Source organism: Aquarana catesbeiana, linkage group LG06 (assembly GCF_042186555.1).
Source record: "Aquarana catesbeiana isolate 2022-GZ linkage group LG06, ASM4218655v1, whole genome shotgun sequence".
Taxonomy (NCBI): domain Eukaryota; kingdom Metazoa; phylum Chordata; class Amphibia; order Anura; family Ranidae; genus Aquarana; species Aquarana catesbeiana.
In genome coordinates this window covers 243,127,235-243,142,481 of record NC_133329.1, presented here as the reverse complement: position 1 = coordinate 243,142,481, position 15,247 = coordinate 243,127,235, and the positions used below count along the sequence as shown (strand labels likewise).

The following is a 15,247-nucleotide window of genomic DNA, read 5'->3' as shown; positions in this document are numbered from 1 at the left end:
AAAGTATGTCATTATTATTATCTTTTGTGTGGAATTATTTACTTAAATAATTGAGTTTGCTTTTTGTTTGCAATGTTTTTATGATAATATTTTCAATGAATCAGATGCTATGTTTGTCAACCTCCATGGGGGGGAAAATAACACCAGAGGAATTCTTTGTACACCACAAAGCTGTGTTAAGATGCGATTTGTGTTGATGGTTTATTACATAGCTTCCTATTTTCCTGTATGTTTGCCTGATGGGTATCATGCTTTAAAGTTCACATTTAAATGCTGTGCTCTTTTTGATTAAACTTGAAATAACACTATTGAAATGTCAAGTATGCTGCCTTCTCTCAAAGTCTAAGGTTTCATTTGGTTGCTTCATTTAGTTTGGAATATTTGTATCAACATCTTCATTTCAATATCTTCTGCATCATGCAGGTCACCTTGCTGAATTTTATGATCACTCCTGAAGGGATGCAGGACCAACTGTTGGGTATTGTTGTAGCTCGAGAAAGACCAGATCTCGAGGAAGAGAAGCAAGCACTTATTCTTCAAGGTGCAGAAAATAAAAGGTAACTTTTGCATTGGACATTTAATTGTCATTCTACACAAACAGCATTCTAGAGGAAAAGTGAAGGTCTTTCCATTGCAAGGAGTCTAATTCTTTGTCATTATAATGAAAAGATTACTTTTAGAAGGCAATCAGATGCTAAAAATTCCTTAAAATTGGTATTTATTTTATAAAATATTGCTCTTAAAAACCCAAACAATTTAAACTGTAATTTAAATGTAAGTAAAAGACCAAACTACTTAATTGTATCTCCCATAAAAAGTAGTATCTTAGCCACTATTCGACACTGGTCTACTTTAACTGGCAATTGCATAGTCATGCAACACTGTACCCAATTTATTATTATTATTATTATTATTATTTGCGATTTATATAGCACCAACAGTTTACGCAGCACTTTAAAATGTAGAGGAGGGACAGCACAATTACAGAACAGTTCAATACGAAAGGGACAGGAGGGTCCTGCTTGTAGAGCTTACATTCTAAAGGGAGGGGGTGGTGGTAAAAAAGGTAATAGATGCAGGGAATGATTTGATGGGGGTGGCTCAGGGACAGTTAGGTGGGTGTGGGAGAGGCTTCCTTGAATAAGTGAGTTTTCAGGGACAGGTGGACAGGTTAGGGGCTGATCGGATATACCGGGGCAGGGAATTCCAGAGGATGGGAGAGGCTCTGGAGAAGTCCTGAAGGCGAGCATGAGAGGAGGTAACAAGGGAGCTAGAGAGCAGGAGGTCCTGGGAGGAGTGGAGGGGACGATTTGGGAGATATCTTCAGATGAGGTTGGTGATGTAGCTGGGGGCGATGTTGTGGATGGCCTTGTATGTTGTGGTTAGCATTGTGAATTTTATACGGTGGGGTAGGGGAAGCCAGTGAAGGGATTGGCAGAGAGGGGCAGCAGTCACGGATGAATTAGAGAGGTGTATTAGTCTAGCAGGAGCATTCATAATAGACTGAAGGGGGGATAGCCTGCATAAGGGTAGGCCATTAAGGAGAGAGCTGCAGTAGTCAAGGCGGGAAATAATCAAGGAGCAAATAAGTTGCTTTGTGGTGTCATTAGTCAGGAAGGGTCGAATTCTGGAGATGTTGCGGAGGTTAAGGCGGCAGGTTTTAGCCAGTGATTGGATGTGGGGGCTGAAGGAGAGGTCAGAGTCAAGGATTACACACAGCACCCTGGCATGTGTGGGGGGACCAATGGTTGTGCTGTTGATCTTAATGGTGAAGTCATGGTGGGGGGGGGGGGCGGGAAGGAGGAAATATTACAAAAATACCAAAAGAATCTTGCGAGCCACCAATGGGTTAATGCCTCTAAAATAAGTGCCTAGTGATAACAAGCTGCAAACGCTAATCACGTTTCATACCCGTGTAAATAGCAATTAAAAAAGAAAAGTGCGTTTGCGCTAAGAAATAAAAATAAATAGTAAAACATCAGTGTATGAAATAATAAAAAATATAAAGCATGTGAATGTCATAAAGATGTACTTAAAACAATATTATAATCTGTGAAACATTAATTAGTGATACAGTAAATAAAGTGCAACATGCATAAAACACTGAAAATCCAAGTGCCAACTCAGATTAGAAAGAGTATCCACTCCTTCAATAAAGTGGTAAATAAAATCCATAAACGTTCATAAAAAATATATGCACAGTGCACAAATCCAGTGTCCATCAATAGTGATTTCCATCATGCTCATCCAAAAAGTGCAGAACATACAACGTGCTTCAGTGCTCTCCGGTAATCCCCAAAAGCCTATGCACTCACCTCAGAGCGTGTGATACAGTACCCAAACTATGTCAAAACACACTTGGGAGCCACTCCTGGGCTCTAACGATATGCAGGTGTTGACTTCCAACTTGCTCAATTAGTAGCGTTCCAAATCATGAATAAAAGAAAAGAAGCTCCATAGTATAATATTGTAAAGGAATTTATTGTAAAAAAGTAAACACTCCCTTCCTAGGGGTACTCACATTCTGTGGGTGCGTGAGTGCACCATCCTATTCAGGGCTTAATATATGAGAGCCAAATCGCTGGTACGGCGTGCGGTGTGGTGTATCAGTCTCTCTTCTCTCTCCTTGCTGACAACTCCGTCCTGGCCAGGTCATTAAATATGTTTGAGATCCGCAAGGAGATCGAGAGGGTGAGTTGAGGGGTGGAGAGATAGATCTGGGTGTCACTGGCGTAGAGGTGGTATTGGAAGCCATGGGAGGTTATCAACTGGCCCAGGGAAGAGGTATAGAACGAGAATAGGAGGGGCCCAAGGACAGAGCCTTGGGGTACCCCAACAGAGAGAGGAAGAGGAGCAGAGGAGATGGAGTTGTAAGTGACACTGAAAGTGCGCTGAGATAGGTAGGAGGAGAACCAGGATAAAGCAGAATCACAGAGGCCAAGGGAGTGTAGTTTGCTGAGGAGGAGCAGGTGGTCAACTGTGTCGAAGGCAGCAGAGAGGTCTAAGAGTATGAGTATGGAGTAATGGCCATTGGTTTTAGCAGTTAGTAGGTCATTGGTGAGTTTTAGTAGGGCAGTTTCAGTGGAATGTTGTGGACGGAGGACGGACTGTAGGGGGTCGAGAAGGTTGCGACTTATTTGGTCATGGACAAGACGTTCAATGAGCTTGGAGGCAAGCGGGAGCAGGGAGATGGGTCTTAAGTTATTCAAACAGGTGGGATCTAGTGAGGGTTTTTTAAGTATGAGGGTAACCAGTGCATGTTTGAGCAGGGAAGGAAAGGTGCCGGAGGAGAGGAAGAGGTTGAAGATGTGGGTTAGGGTGTTTAGGATAGAGCGGGAAGGTGGTTGCAGTAATTGTGAAGGGACAGGGTCCAGAGGACAGGTGGTGAGGTGGGCCATGGAGAGGAGTTTATCAACTTTATCGGTGGTAACTGGGCAGAAGGAGGAGAGTATTGAGTGTGGTGTTGGACCCAATGTGTTGGGTAGGGGAGGAAGTTGAATATTGATATCTTCTTGCGAATGGCAAATGAAATTTATATCATTTTTATTCAAAGATTTTTACAAATAAATATCTGAAAAGTGTGGCGTACATTTGTATTCAGCCCCCTTTACTCTGATACCCCTAACTCAAATCTAGTGGAACCAATTGCCTTTAGAAGTCACCTAATTAGTAAATAGAGTCCACCTGTGTGTAATTATTATTATTTGTAATGAGCCCCTTGCTCGCTCGGTTCCACTCTCCCGAAACTCCTCTGCAGCTATTGAATCAGATTGCAACGTCTGATGGTTCGGTCATCCAATGCTCTGGGATTAGAACTTCAGCTATGTGCCGTTCTAACCCAGTTGTGATAGCTCAGAACAAACACCAGGCAGGCTGTATGTAAGTTCAACCAGGAATCTCTTTTATTGCAATATACAGGCTCTTTTATACACTAAAAGTGGAGGTGCATACCTCTGACTCATATTACTCTAACAATACAGCTGTAACCTAATTAACCTAATTAACATGAGCTAATTAACTAATCCCTTTAAACAGCCTAGATGACTCAGACATGACCTTTAGGCCAGACTGGCCATCTTGTAGCTTAGAAAACACAATCAACATTATCACAATAGCAGAGTTAATTAACACAAACAACAATGGGGATCTAATGACTCTTAGATCCCACACTAGAGACTTATTTACAATACACATTTTAGCAGACAACAGGTAGCTGGAATTGATGATATTAGCATTTAACAGTAGGAGTCCCAACGGTATGAATCTCACTATTCCAATATGGCAAATCCAGGGTCCCCAGAGTCTGTGTGTCCTGTGGGACCAGGACCCGAATCCACAGTAATACCGCCTCAAGGGTCCCCAGGCATACAGCTCATAAAGAGCACCGTTCTCCCAAATGCCAGGGCCCACGATCGATCGGCAAGAGGCTAGCATAGGCTAGCATCCCCTCCAAAAGTCTCTCTCCCGGCTAGGTCTGTCACATTTCTCCCCTTTCGGCAGGAGACTAACACAGGAGGAGACCCCAGACGGGTTGACTCTGAAGTTAGTCAGTAGTTCCAGTCCTCTAATGCCTGTACCCACACAGTACCCCAAACAAATTGTTCCAAACAAAGCATTACTCACCCAGCCAACCTCTGCCTCTCTCAGAGAACATATCTGCCACTGGGGAGAGGCCTGGACTGGCCCTTCTCCCTGGAGTCCTTTCTGCCGCTTGAGAGAAGACAGGGTGTCTGGGCTCACTCCGTCATGCTGTTGGGGATCTGGGCCGACTGCCCAGCATCCCTGGGGTATACAGGTGGAGACTGAAGTCCCATCCACCTTCACAGGAAATCCATCCTCTGCTAGTTGAGGGCAGAGTCCAGCAGTACTCTGCCCTTTTGCCAGCCCTTCTGCTGGAAACCTCACACCATCTGCTCCGGCTAACTGTTGGGGAGGGACGACGAACACCTCCTCTCCCTTCTCCCCCTGTATCCTGATCTGCTGCTGGGAAGTGACCACCTCTTTCTCACCCTGAGCCTCCGGAACCGCCGCAGGTGTAGGGCAGAGATCTTTGACCCTCTGTCCGGTTGCCAGCGCTTCAGCTGGGGAAGTTCCTTGTAACTTCACACTGTTGGTGCTGGGCAGAGCACAGTGAAGTTTGGCCCTAATAACAGCTCCTCTTCTGCTGGAGGCTCACCAGGTTGTTCTTCCTCAGCAGAAAAGTCTATCAAATCCCCTGTCTCTGTAACTGGTGTCTGGGGATAAAGGTTCACCATCTCCTCTCCGTGGAACCCCGAAGATGCTATCAGTGCTGGGCAGAGGTTAGCAGAGCTCTGCCCCGTTGTCAGCACTTCAGCTTTGGGGATAGCAATCTCCAGATTTTCCACTGCCGATTCTCTGGCATTCTGCTGGACAGGCACATTCCTCCATCCAAGATCATCCAATGCAGAAACAGGTTCATCAAGGTCAGTCAGCACTTGCTGCATCCGCCATAAGACCTCCGCCTCCATAGCTGCGGGTGCAGGTTGGCAAAGCACACCGTTACTATGCCACATTGTCAACTCTTCAGCCAGGATTTCAGAGTTGTCAACTGGTATTTCCTGATAGTCCCAGGCAAAGGGAGCACCACCCTGCTGCTGAGCAGAGTCTAACAGCTGTTTGTAGGCAATCTCCAGCTCCCATTCCTGAACGGCCAGAAACTCCAAATCTTCCTGTGCCCAGTGCACTTCTGAGACATTCAGTCTCCGCTCTCTGTGCTCTATTATTTCCTCCAAACGCCACTCCCGATCACTCCCAAAATCAGGGTTCCCGGACAGCCTCCAGTACAACAATCCCAGGCCATCGTAGTCAAAGCCTTCCGTGGGGCTGTCATCCGCTGTCCACGGGCACACTTGGGCTACATACCACTGGAGGGCTCTGTAGCTCTCGTTCAACCGCATTTCTGCCTGCTTAACTCAGCTGTCCACTCCTGGTTCGGCTGTTTCCCCAATAACAGCATTCGCACTTCATACTGCGACCAGTACCTTACATGGATGGAGGGGAGAACTTTTCCCTGGTTTCGCTGCTCACGGGCTAGCGCTTCCTTCCAGAGTTCGCAGCGGATAGAATCAAACCATCCTAGCAGGACCTGCTCTGATACTGGTCCTCTGTGCTGTATCTGCTTTTCTCACAACCTCCTTCTGAATTCCTCATCCATGGTGGCTGGTATCTCTCCTCTCCTGCTATCTGGACCTTGGATCCAGGTGATGGTTTGGATGTGTTCACAGCAAGGAAGCACGATCCCACCATTCCCTCCACGGCTCTCAAGTAAGTCTTTCAGCGTGGCTCTCCTGCAGGCTGGTTTGGAGTGTCCCAGTAACTGGAGAGCAAATCCCACGGCTGCCAACCAATGTAATGAGCCCCTTGCTCGCTCGGTTCCACTCTCCGACACTCCTCTGCAGCTATTGAATCAGATTGCAACGTCTGATGGTTCGGTCATCCAATGCTCCAGGATTAGAACTTGTTGTGATAGCTCAGAACAAACACCAGGCAGGCTGTATGTAAGTTCAACCAGGAATCTCTTTTATTGCAATATACAGGCTCTTTTATACACTAAAAGTGGAGGTGCATACCTCTGACTCATATTACTCTAACAATACAGCTGTAACCTAATTAACCTAATTAACATGAGCTAATTAATTAATCCCTTTAGACAGCCTAGATGACTCAGACATGAGCTTTAGGCCAGACTGTAGCTTAGAAAACACAATCAACATTATCACAATAGCAGAGTTAATTAACACAAACAACAATGGGGATCTAATGACTCTTAGATCCCACACTAGAGACTTATTTACAATACACATTTTAGCAGACAACAGACAGGTAGCTTTAATTGATGACAGCATTTAACAGTAGGAGTCCCAACGGTTTGAATCAGTCACTATTCCAATATGGCAAATCCAGGGTCCCCAGAGTCTGTGTGTCCTGGGGGACCAGGACCCGAATCCACAGTAATTACTGCCTCAAGGGTCCCCAGGCATACAGCTCACAAAGAGCTCACCGGCAAGAGGCTAGCATACAGTCCCCTCCAAAAGTCTCTCTCCCGGCTAGGTCTGTCACATTAATATTATTATTATACAGGATTTATATAGCGCCAACAGTTTGCGGAGCGCTTTCAATAATTTAATCTCAGTATAAATACAGCTGTTCTGTGAAGCTCTCAGAGGTTTGTTAGAGAACCTTAGTGAACAAACAGCTTCATGAAGGCCAAGGAACACACCAGACAGGACAGGGATAAAGTTGTGGAGAAGTTTAAAGCAGGATTAAGTTAGAAAAAAATATCCTAAGCTTTGAACATTTCACGGAGCACCGTTCAATCATCCAAAAATGGAAAGAGTATGGCACAACTGCAAACCTACCAAGATATGGCCATCCACCTAAACTGACAGGCTGGGCAAGGAAAGCATTAATCGGAGAAGCAGCCAAGAGGCCCATGGTAACTCTGGAGGAGCTGCAGAGATCCACAGCTCAGGTGGGAGAATTTGTCCATAGGACAACTATTAGTCGTGCACTCCACAAACCTGGCCTTTATGGAAGAGTGGCAAGAAGAAAGCCATTGCTGAAAGAAAAGCATAAGAACTCCCGTTTGAAGTTTGCACAAAGCAATATGAGGGACACAGCAAACATATGGAAGAAGGTGCTCTGGTCAGATGAGACCAAAATTGAACTTTTTGGCCTAAAATCAAAACTCTATGTGTGGTAAAAGACTACCACTGCACATCACCCAGATACACACCATCCCCACCGTGAAACGTGGTGGTGGCAGCCTCATGTTGTGGGGATGCTTTTCTTCAGCAGGGACAGGGAAGCTGGTCAGAGTTGATGGGAAAATGGCTGGAGTCAAATACAGGGCAATCTTAGAAGAAAACCTGTTAGAGTCTGCAAAAGCGTTGAGACTGGGGTGGAGGTTCACCTTCCAGCAGGACAACGACCCTAAACATACAGCAAGAGCCACAATGGAATGGTTTAGATCAAAGCATATTCATGTGTAAGAGTGGCCCAGTCAAAGTCCAGACCTAAAATCAATTGAGAATCTGTGGCAAGACTTGAAAATTGCTGTTCTCCATCCAGATTGAGAGCTTGAGCTATTTTGCAAAGCAGAATGGGCAAAAATTTCACTCTCTAGATTTGCAAAGCTGGTAGAGACATACCTTAAAAGACTTGCAGCTGTAATTGCAGCGAAAGGTGGTGTAATTGCAGCGAAAGTATTGATTCAGGGGGGCTGAATACAAATGCACACCACACTTTTCACATATTTATTTGTAAAAAATGTTGAAAACCATTTATCATATTCCTTCCACTTCACAATTATGTGCTACCTTGTGTTGGTCTAGCATATAAAATCCCATTAAAATGAACCCTTTTGATTGTAACATGACAAAATGTAGAAAATTTCACAGGGTATGAATACGTTTTCAAGGCAATGTAGAGCTTTCCTTTGCTGGTATTTGATCACCACTGGGTATTTTTTACTTTCTGCTATAAAAACAAATCCAATAAAAAAACTTAAAATTTACTGCGCTACATTTCTTTGGTAAAAAAATCCCAATAAGTGTATATTGATTGGTTTGCATAAAAGTGATAGCATCTACAAATGACGGTATATACACTGGAATTTTTATTTATTTATTTTATACTAGTAATGGCGGTGATCAGCGACCTATAGTTTGACTGTGATAGTGCAACGGGCAATCTGACACTGGGTGGGAACTAACTAATTGACATTGATCACCAGTGACACTAATACAGTGATCAGTTCTAATACTATACACTGTCACTTTACTAATGACACCGGCTGGGAAGGGGTTAACATCTAGGTGTAATCAAGGGGTTAACTGTGTGCCTAACAGTGTGTAATGTGTGCTGCTTTTACTAGTTAATGTGGACAGAGCTCACATGTGTTGTTAGTAAACACAGGGCTCTGTACTGTAATTCGTTAAGCCGATCAGCAGGTCCCAGCCATAAATCATTGATCAGGACCTGCTGACTGACTTGTGCTGTACTGAATCACAACACAAATAGAGTGGTGGGTACACACACCTGCCCCCCCCCCCCCCCCCCAATCCGGAGGAATGTGGCCGCCCTGCTGCAGTATTTTAGCAATGGGGCGGTCCACAAGTGGTTAAATTAATACCTCAGTATTAATGTTTTGCAACTTATTTTTGTGTGTAGACTGAACTCTGTGTTCTGGCTCCTAGCACGTCTGGGAGACCACACTTCCATTCTTTGCCATGTATGGTAGTGGCAGCATTGTCACCCAATGATATAGACTACAATAGGACATGTCAAAGCATTCTAGGAGCTTGTAAAATTCCTTAGGCCTTGCGGAAATTCAGCTGTGAATTTCTGAGTGTAGCAATCATGATTACATAGTAGGCAGTAGGTATTTGAAAGATTAAGGTTTTATTGCATTTACAGTTTTTACTGCTGAAACATTACACAATAATTTACATAAAAACAATTCCAATAAACCCTTCCTTGGCTCTCAGGCTAGGGGTGTTGCCAGGGTGTTAAAAACCTGGGGAGCCCCAGAGTAACCATTCAAAGTAAGAGGGTTTTAATGGTCAAACTGTTATTTTAAAGTGATTTAAAGAGTGGCCAAGCTTCCAAATCTACGAAGTATAGCAAAACGCATGCGCTAGAACTGTTGTTTCCACATAGTATGCTTTACTTGATACACTACAAGAGCCATATCAGCAATTACTGTCGGTCTTATATAAAGGTAGTGACTACAGAAGGTTTTTTATTTCCTACCCAGCAGGCAATTAACTTCATAAGTTTCTGTTGTTAGGGTGGGTTATAACATGTAGGGGAGATAGTAATTAGTTGCCATGATAGAAACGTAGACTGTTTTTGAGTCAGAGACTTCATACATAAGGAAAATGGCCCCAAGGGGAAGCACATATATGCTTAGAATGAAAAATGTTCCAAAAATCGGGTAGTGGTATGCAGACATACTTTAAAGAAATCGCTATAGTGGCAGATGGGAGGATCAGGGAAAGCTCCTTCAAACTACAGTGTACTAGATCAGCGAAGCAGCAGATAGTCAGTTACCTCTTTGTTGTTCCTAGATCAAGATGAATGTTGTGGCAGTATTTGGGACTAACACATTGTTGAGACTGCACATCTGCTATTTAAAGCGGGGTTCCACCCAAATTTTGAACAATATCTGTATGTATTCTCTTCCTTGCCTAGATGCTGACATGCCGTTTAAAAAAATTTAAATCGCCATAATTACCTTTTATTTTTCTATTCTTCTTTGCACTTCCTGGTTCTCCTCCTGTGGGAGTAGGCGTGTTTCTAGCCTCTCCCAGACTCCTGGGAGCTAGTCTCAGGCTTCCCAGGATGCCACTGAGCATGTGCGGGAACGAGCAGTGAATGCTGGGAGCACAGCATTCACCACATCCAGGAAATAAATGCTTGTGGGCTTCAAATGCCCACAATGAAGATGGAAACCGCCTGCAGTGAATAGTATAAGTTATTCTTTCCGACGAAATATGATACAGGCGGACATATTACACACAATATGTGAGTATGTAAGGCTGAGAAGAAAAGTTTGTGAATAAACTAAAAAAAAAAAAAAAAAAAACGATAGATAGGTGGACCCCCGCTTTAAGTAGTATGTCCTACATTAGCCCTTTCCACAACATGTTCTGGGCAGTCTGCTCCTGGGATTTTGTACTTTCAAGTGTATGCCAGTAAGCCAAGTGTATATAATCCTGCTAGAAAGTTTTATCAGCTTAGATGGTTGGCAGCAATAATATCAGTAAAGTTCTTCTTACTATCACTCCTGCCATGTCTGTTGTGTAATTATTGGGAAATGTGCGACGGTTACCTTCGTTGAGTTGGTAGAAGATAAATATTTGCCTGCTTGCCTCTGCTGAGCCAGAATAACATAAACATGATTGGAAGTGCATGTAGGCCTGCCATGCATGGATCGAAATTCTGCCCGTTCAGCAGGGACCGGCTGAATTTCAATCAATGTATGGGCAGGCTGGTTGTACAGAAGCCGATCTACTGATCAACTTCTGTACAACCAGACTGTCTGATTTTTCCTGCTCAATTAGCACCACTGGTGGAGTTGATCAGTGTATTCTGAAGACCTGGAAGCCTCCCCACTGTCAATACAATAGTTTATTGGGGAGGATTCCCCCATCCGCATGGATTGTGTGGCTCAGGGAATCCGGTCATTTTTGCAGGTTAAATAAAACTGCTTTAGGTTTGAGTGTTATCATCAACCAAGTTGTCTGTAAAAGTGGAGCTTCATGTGTCCACAGATCATCTGTGACATCACTTTCAGCCTGGCAGAAAAGGGGAAAAAGGCAATTACATATAAATGGAAAAATGAACAGTAAATATAATATAGATAGAAAATGTAATGAGGTTATAGGTGAACTAGCACTTTCAGAATAAGCTTTTTTTATTTACCAGGCGATAATCAATATTTTGGAATAAAGTCAGTGTACAGTCAGGAAATAAACACAAACACTGGGACATGTATGCACACACCATGCAAACTGAACCTTGGTTTGGTTTACAACTTGCCACTGGAGAAGTATAGAGGCTCCAATGACTGGACACCATTTGAAAAGGCTAGTTTCCTGGCTATAATGCTGGCCCACTGGCTTAAATGGTTTTCCAAGTCAAGGGCCCTGAATAAGTGTAGGAAAGTCATTATCTGCATGCTTGTTCTGAACCAAGCCTGGGGATTTTTGGAAGCAAGATCTCTAGTATAATAAATATGAATAAGTGTTGTGCATACCAGAAAAAATAAACTAATACTATAAAACAAATAACCTCAAATGATCTGTGATGAAAATATATCAAATCATTAAATGTTCACACTCAGTGCATTAGAATAGTCCAATAAAAGTAAAGTGCACGTGTGCTAAAAAGTGCATAATAGTCCATATCAAATGATAAATAAGGTGTCTACTTCTTTCTTCAGTGCAGGCAGCTTCAGTGTAACAACATATAAACAAATGGTGTACTTCCACCTGATCGTGACACCCCAGTGCTCCCAGTATTCTCACCTGCTTTAACCTTTATCCCTGATCTGTCTGGTGTGTTCCTTGGCCTTCATGATGCTGTTGTTCACTAAGGATCTCTAACAAACCTCTGAGGGCTTCACAGAACAGAACATTTACACTGACATTAAATTACACACAGGTGGACTCTATTTACTAATTATGTGACTTCTGAAGGCAATTGGTTCCTCTAGATTTTAGTTAGGGGTATCAGAGTAAAGGGGACTGAATACAAATGCACGCCACATTTTTCTGATATTCGTTTGTAAACATTTTTGAAAACTATTAATTTTCCTTCCACTTCACATATATGTGCCACTTTGTGTTGGTCTATCACATAAAATCCCTAAGCTTGCAGCTTATATTTTCTTGATTCCTGAAATACTATGCCTTGCCCTGCACTGTAGCTTTTTATGGAGCAGCTATCTTGGTCGAAGCAGGGTTTTGCTTCCTCGGGTCAGAGCCTCCAGCAAGAACAGTGAGCAGCAAAGTAGTGACATCATAAAATCTTATTTTAAATCCCCTAACACTAGCAGTCAGAGGCATCAGGGCTTTAGCTATCACACTGCAGATATATACAGATATATTTGCGGCCTGAAATGAAGACAGACACAGTTTTTGTTTTATTCAGCTGTATTTACCCAGTGCAACTTCTAGAATTCTTTTCAATACCCACTGGAGCCATGGAACTGTAGACCCAGAAGTGCCAAGGCACCCTCAAAGACCATGAAATGCACTGGTAATTTTTTCAGGATACTACTTAGACACAATTAAGGTTTCTAAATGGTCCCAATAACATGGCAAATCTTCACTTTTCAAGTTCAGGTCAACTTTTAAGGTTAAAGGAAGAAAATATGTATATCCTATATTGAGAAACAGTTGTAAGAATATTTAAAGCCCAGGCCGAAACCAGAGTCTAGTCTCGGGAGGGGCACTGCCATAAAATAAGGCTACTTTCACACTGGGGCATGCGTCGGCGGTAAAGCGGCTCTATATTTAGCGCCGCTGTTTGGCTCCTAGCGGGCGGTTTTATCCCATTTATTTCTACCGAGACACACAGCCGCTATATCCCAATATGACATGCTGGTGCGGGTCCTTGAATAAACCCTGCATGCATTCTGGGATCTGCACGCATGACATATTGGGATATAGCGGCTGTGTGTCTCAGTAGAAATAAATGGGATGCCGGCATTGGGATGCATGTAACACGTTATGCATCCCCAAGCCAGTAAAAGACAGCCCTGCACGTTGGACGCATGTCTGCAGCACGCCCTGTCTGAATGAAGCCTAAAGATGAATTTTTCTGTCATTCTATATCATCATTATTATCATGATTATCACACAATACAGGTGATGTGGCTCAACGCACCTGTACTGTGTGATTATCATGATGATAATGATGATGATTGGTAATTGTAATATGACACATTAATGTACTCACTGATGTATTACTGACCACTGGCAATTAATGAACCCCTTTGTGCTGCATTAGTTGCACTAGTGGCAGTGTTTATAAACCCCTTCATGCTGTAGCATACAAGGGGTTAATTAATATTGATGGTGCCACTGTCAATAATGCTGCACAAAGGGGTTAATTGCCACTGGTCACTAATACATAAATGAGTAGATTAACCCCCTCCATGTGCCATATTACAATTACCAATGTAAATGATTTAACCCCCTCTCCCACAAAGCGTTAACCACTTCACATGTAAGACAAGGTGTTAACTCATTAATGCAACAATGCCCGCCGTTGCTCATTAACATAACAATGCCCGCCGTTGCTCATTAACATAACAATGCCCGCCGTAGCTCATTAACATTACAATGCCTTAGCTAAGTGCTCACTCACTTGCAGTGCACTGAGCTGGCTTCAAGTCCATCTTATCTTCAATCCTGCACGCCTCTGAATCGTGACGTCACACCAGCCGGGACTAGGAAGCTCCTGTCGGGTGGAGATCACTCCGCCTGACAGGGAAGTGAAGTGACACTCGCACCGCTCTGCTGCAACTCTGCCAGCGTGTAGCAGTGGCCCCGGTGTCACATCGATTACAGACCCCCACAGTGACGCCACTGGCCCCCTCTAAATGAACTGATGGGGCCCAATGAATATTATTTTTAAATTTTAGGCCACCTGGGACTCTGGGAGAGCCAGGGAAGCAGAAATAAAGTCCCTGCAGCTACATTTAGATGCCTCGTAACGCAAATCTTGTGAGGTGACGGAGGGAGAAATCCTTGGAGTCAGTACTATTTTCTGGGGGGGGGGCGGGTCAATTGACCCGTCCCCCCCCCCCCCTGGATCTGCCCCTGTTAAGGCCTCTAATTAAAGTATATGTGAAGCCTTACCTGTTAAATTGAAATTAAAATAGAAATGCAAGCCAAAACATTTGTGTATTTAAAAAAAACATATAAATACAGTTTTTTTCCTTTTTTTAATAAGTGATTACATGATCACTGTTCTCAGCTGCATAAGTGACTTAAAGAGCTGGGGGTGGAGACTACGGGGAGGATGGGGGGGTGTCACAAGAGGAAGAAAGAGCAACACACTGATCTTCCCAGTGAAGAGCTTGCTAGCACAAATCTTGGCCGTTAGAGGACAGGCAGGCTGTTCTCCCAGCACAGCCAGAAACTGACTACACTGGGGTGGATATACTCTCATGCCTAATGTGGTCAGTTTGCAATAGAGAAGCACAGGGACTGGAAGGAACACTGGGTGTTTCACACATAGGATGCAATGCAAGAAGAACAGGATACTTTTTAACACAAGTACATGGTACAGAAAACACATATCAGGAATGTCGAGGTAAGAAACACTGTAACTTTTGTCCTTTTTTTTGGTTTATCAGGTTTTGTGGTAAGTTCACTGATTTATGATGCATTTGATAATGTTACCACCATATATTATTTGCAAAATGTATTAGTCACAACTAATATTTATAATTTACAAAAGGTTTTATTGCATGGTCAAGTTAATTTATCGCATGTCATAGTTTTGTTATAGTATTGCTTTTTGCAGTGTATAAGTCAATTCACAGACATTATCACACAGATTCTCATTATTCAAAGTACAGTATGTATTGCTTCTGACTAATGCTGTTCCCTTATGTAAAGTACCTATGAAGAGAGCAGATTATGGAGCTTTTGAGGTGTAAAAAAATGGATTCATTATATATATATATATATATATATAAAAAAAAAAC

General features: G+C 43.2%; 1 protein-coding gene across 2 annotated transcripts in view; it reads left to right on the top strand.

Moving 5' to 3' along the window:
• The window catches only part of DNAH7 (dynein axonemal heavy chain 7), a 607,644-nt gene that overhangs the window by 421,451 nt on the left and 170,946 nt on the right, over positions 1 to 15,247 (top strand). For both annotated transcript variants that reach the window (XM_073633106.1, XM_073633105.1), the window contains exon 49: positions 424 to 557. In XM_073633106.1, the coding sequence (XP_073489207.1) occupies positions 424 to 557 (134 nt within the window). The remainder of the gene's footprint in view (positions 1 to 423; positions 558 to 15,247) is intronic.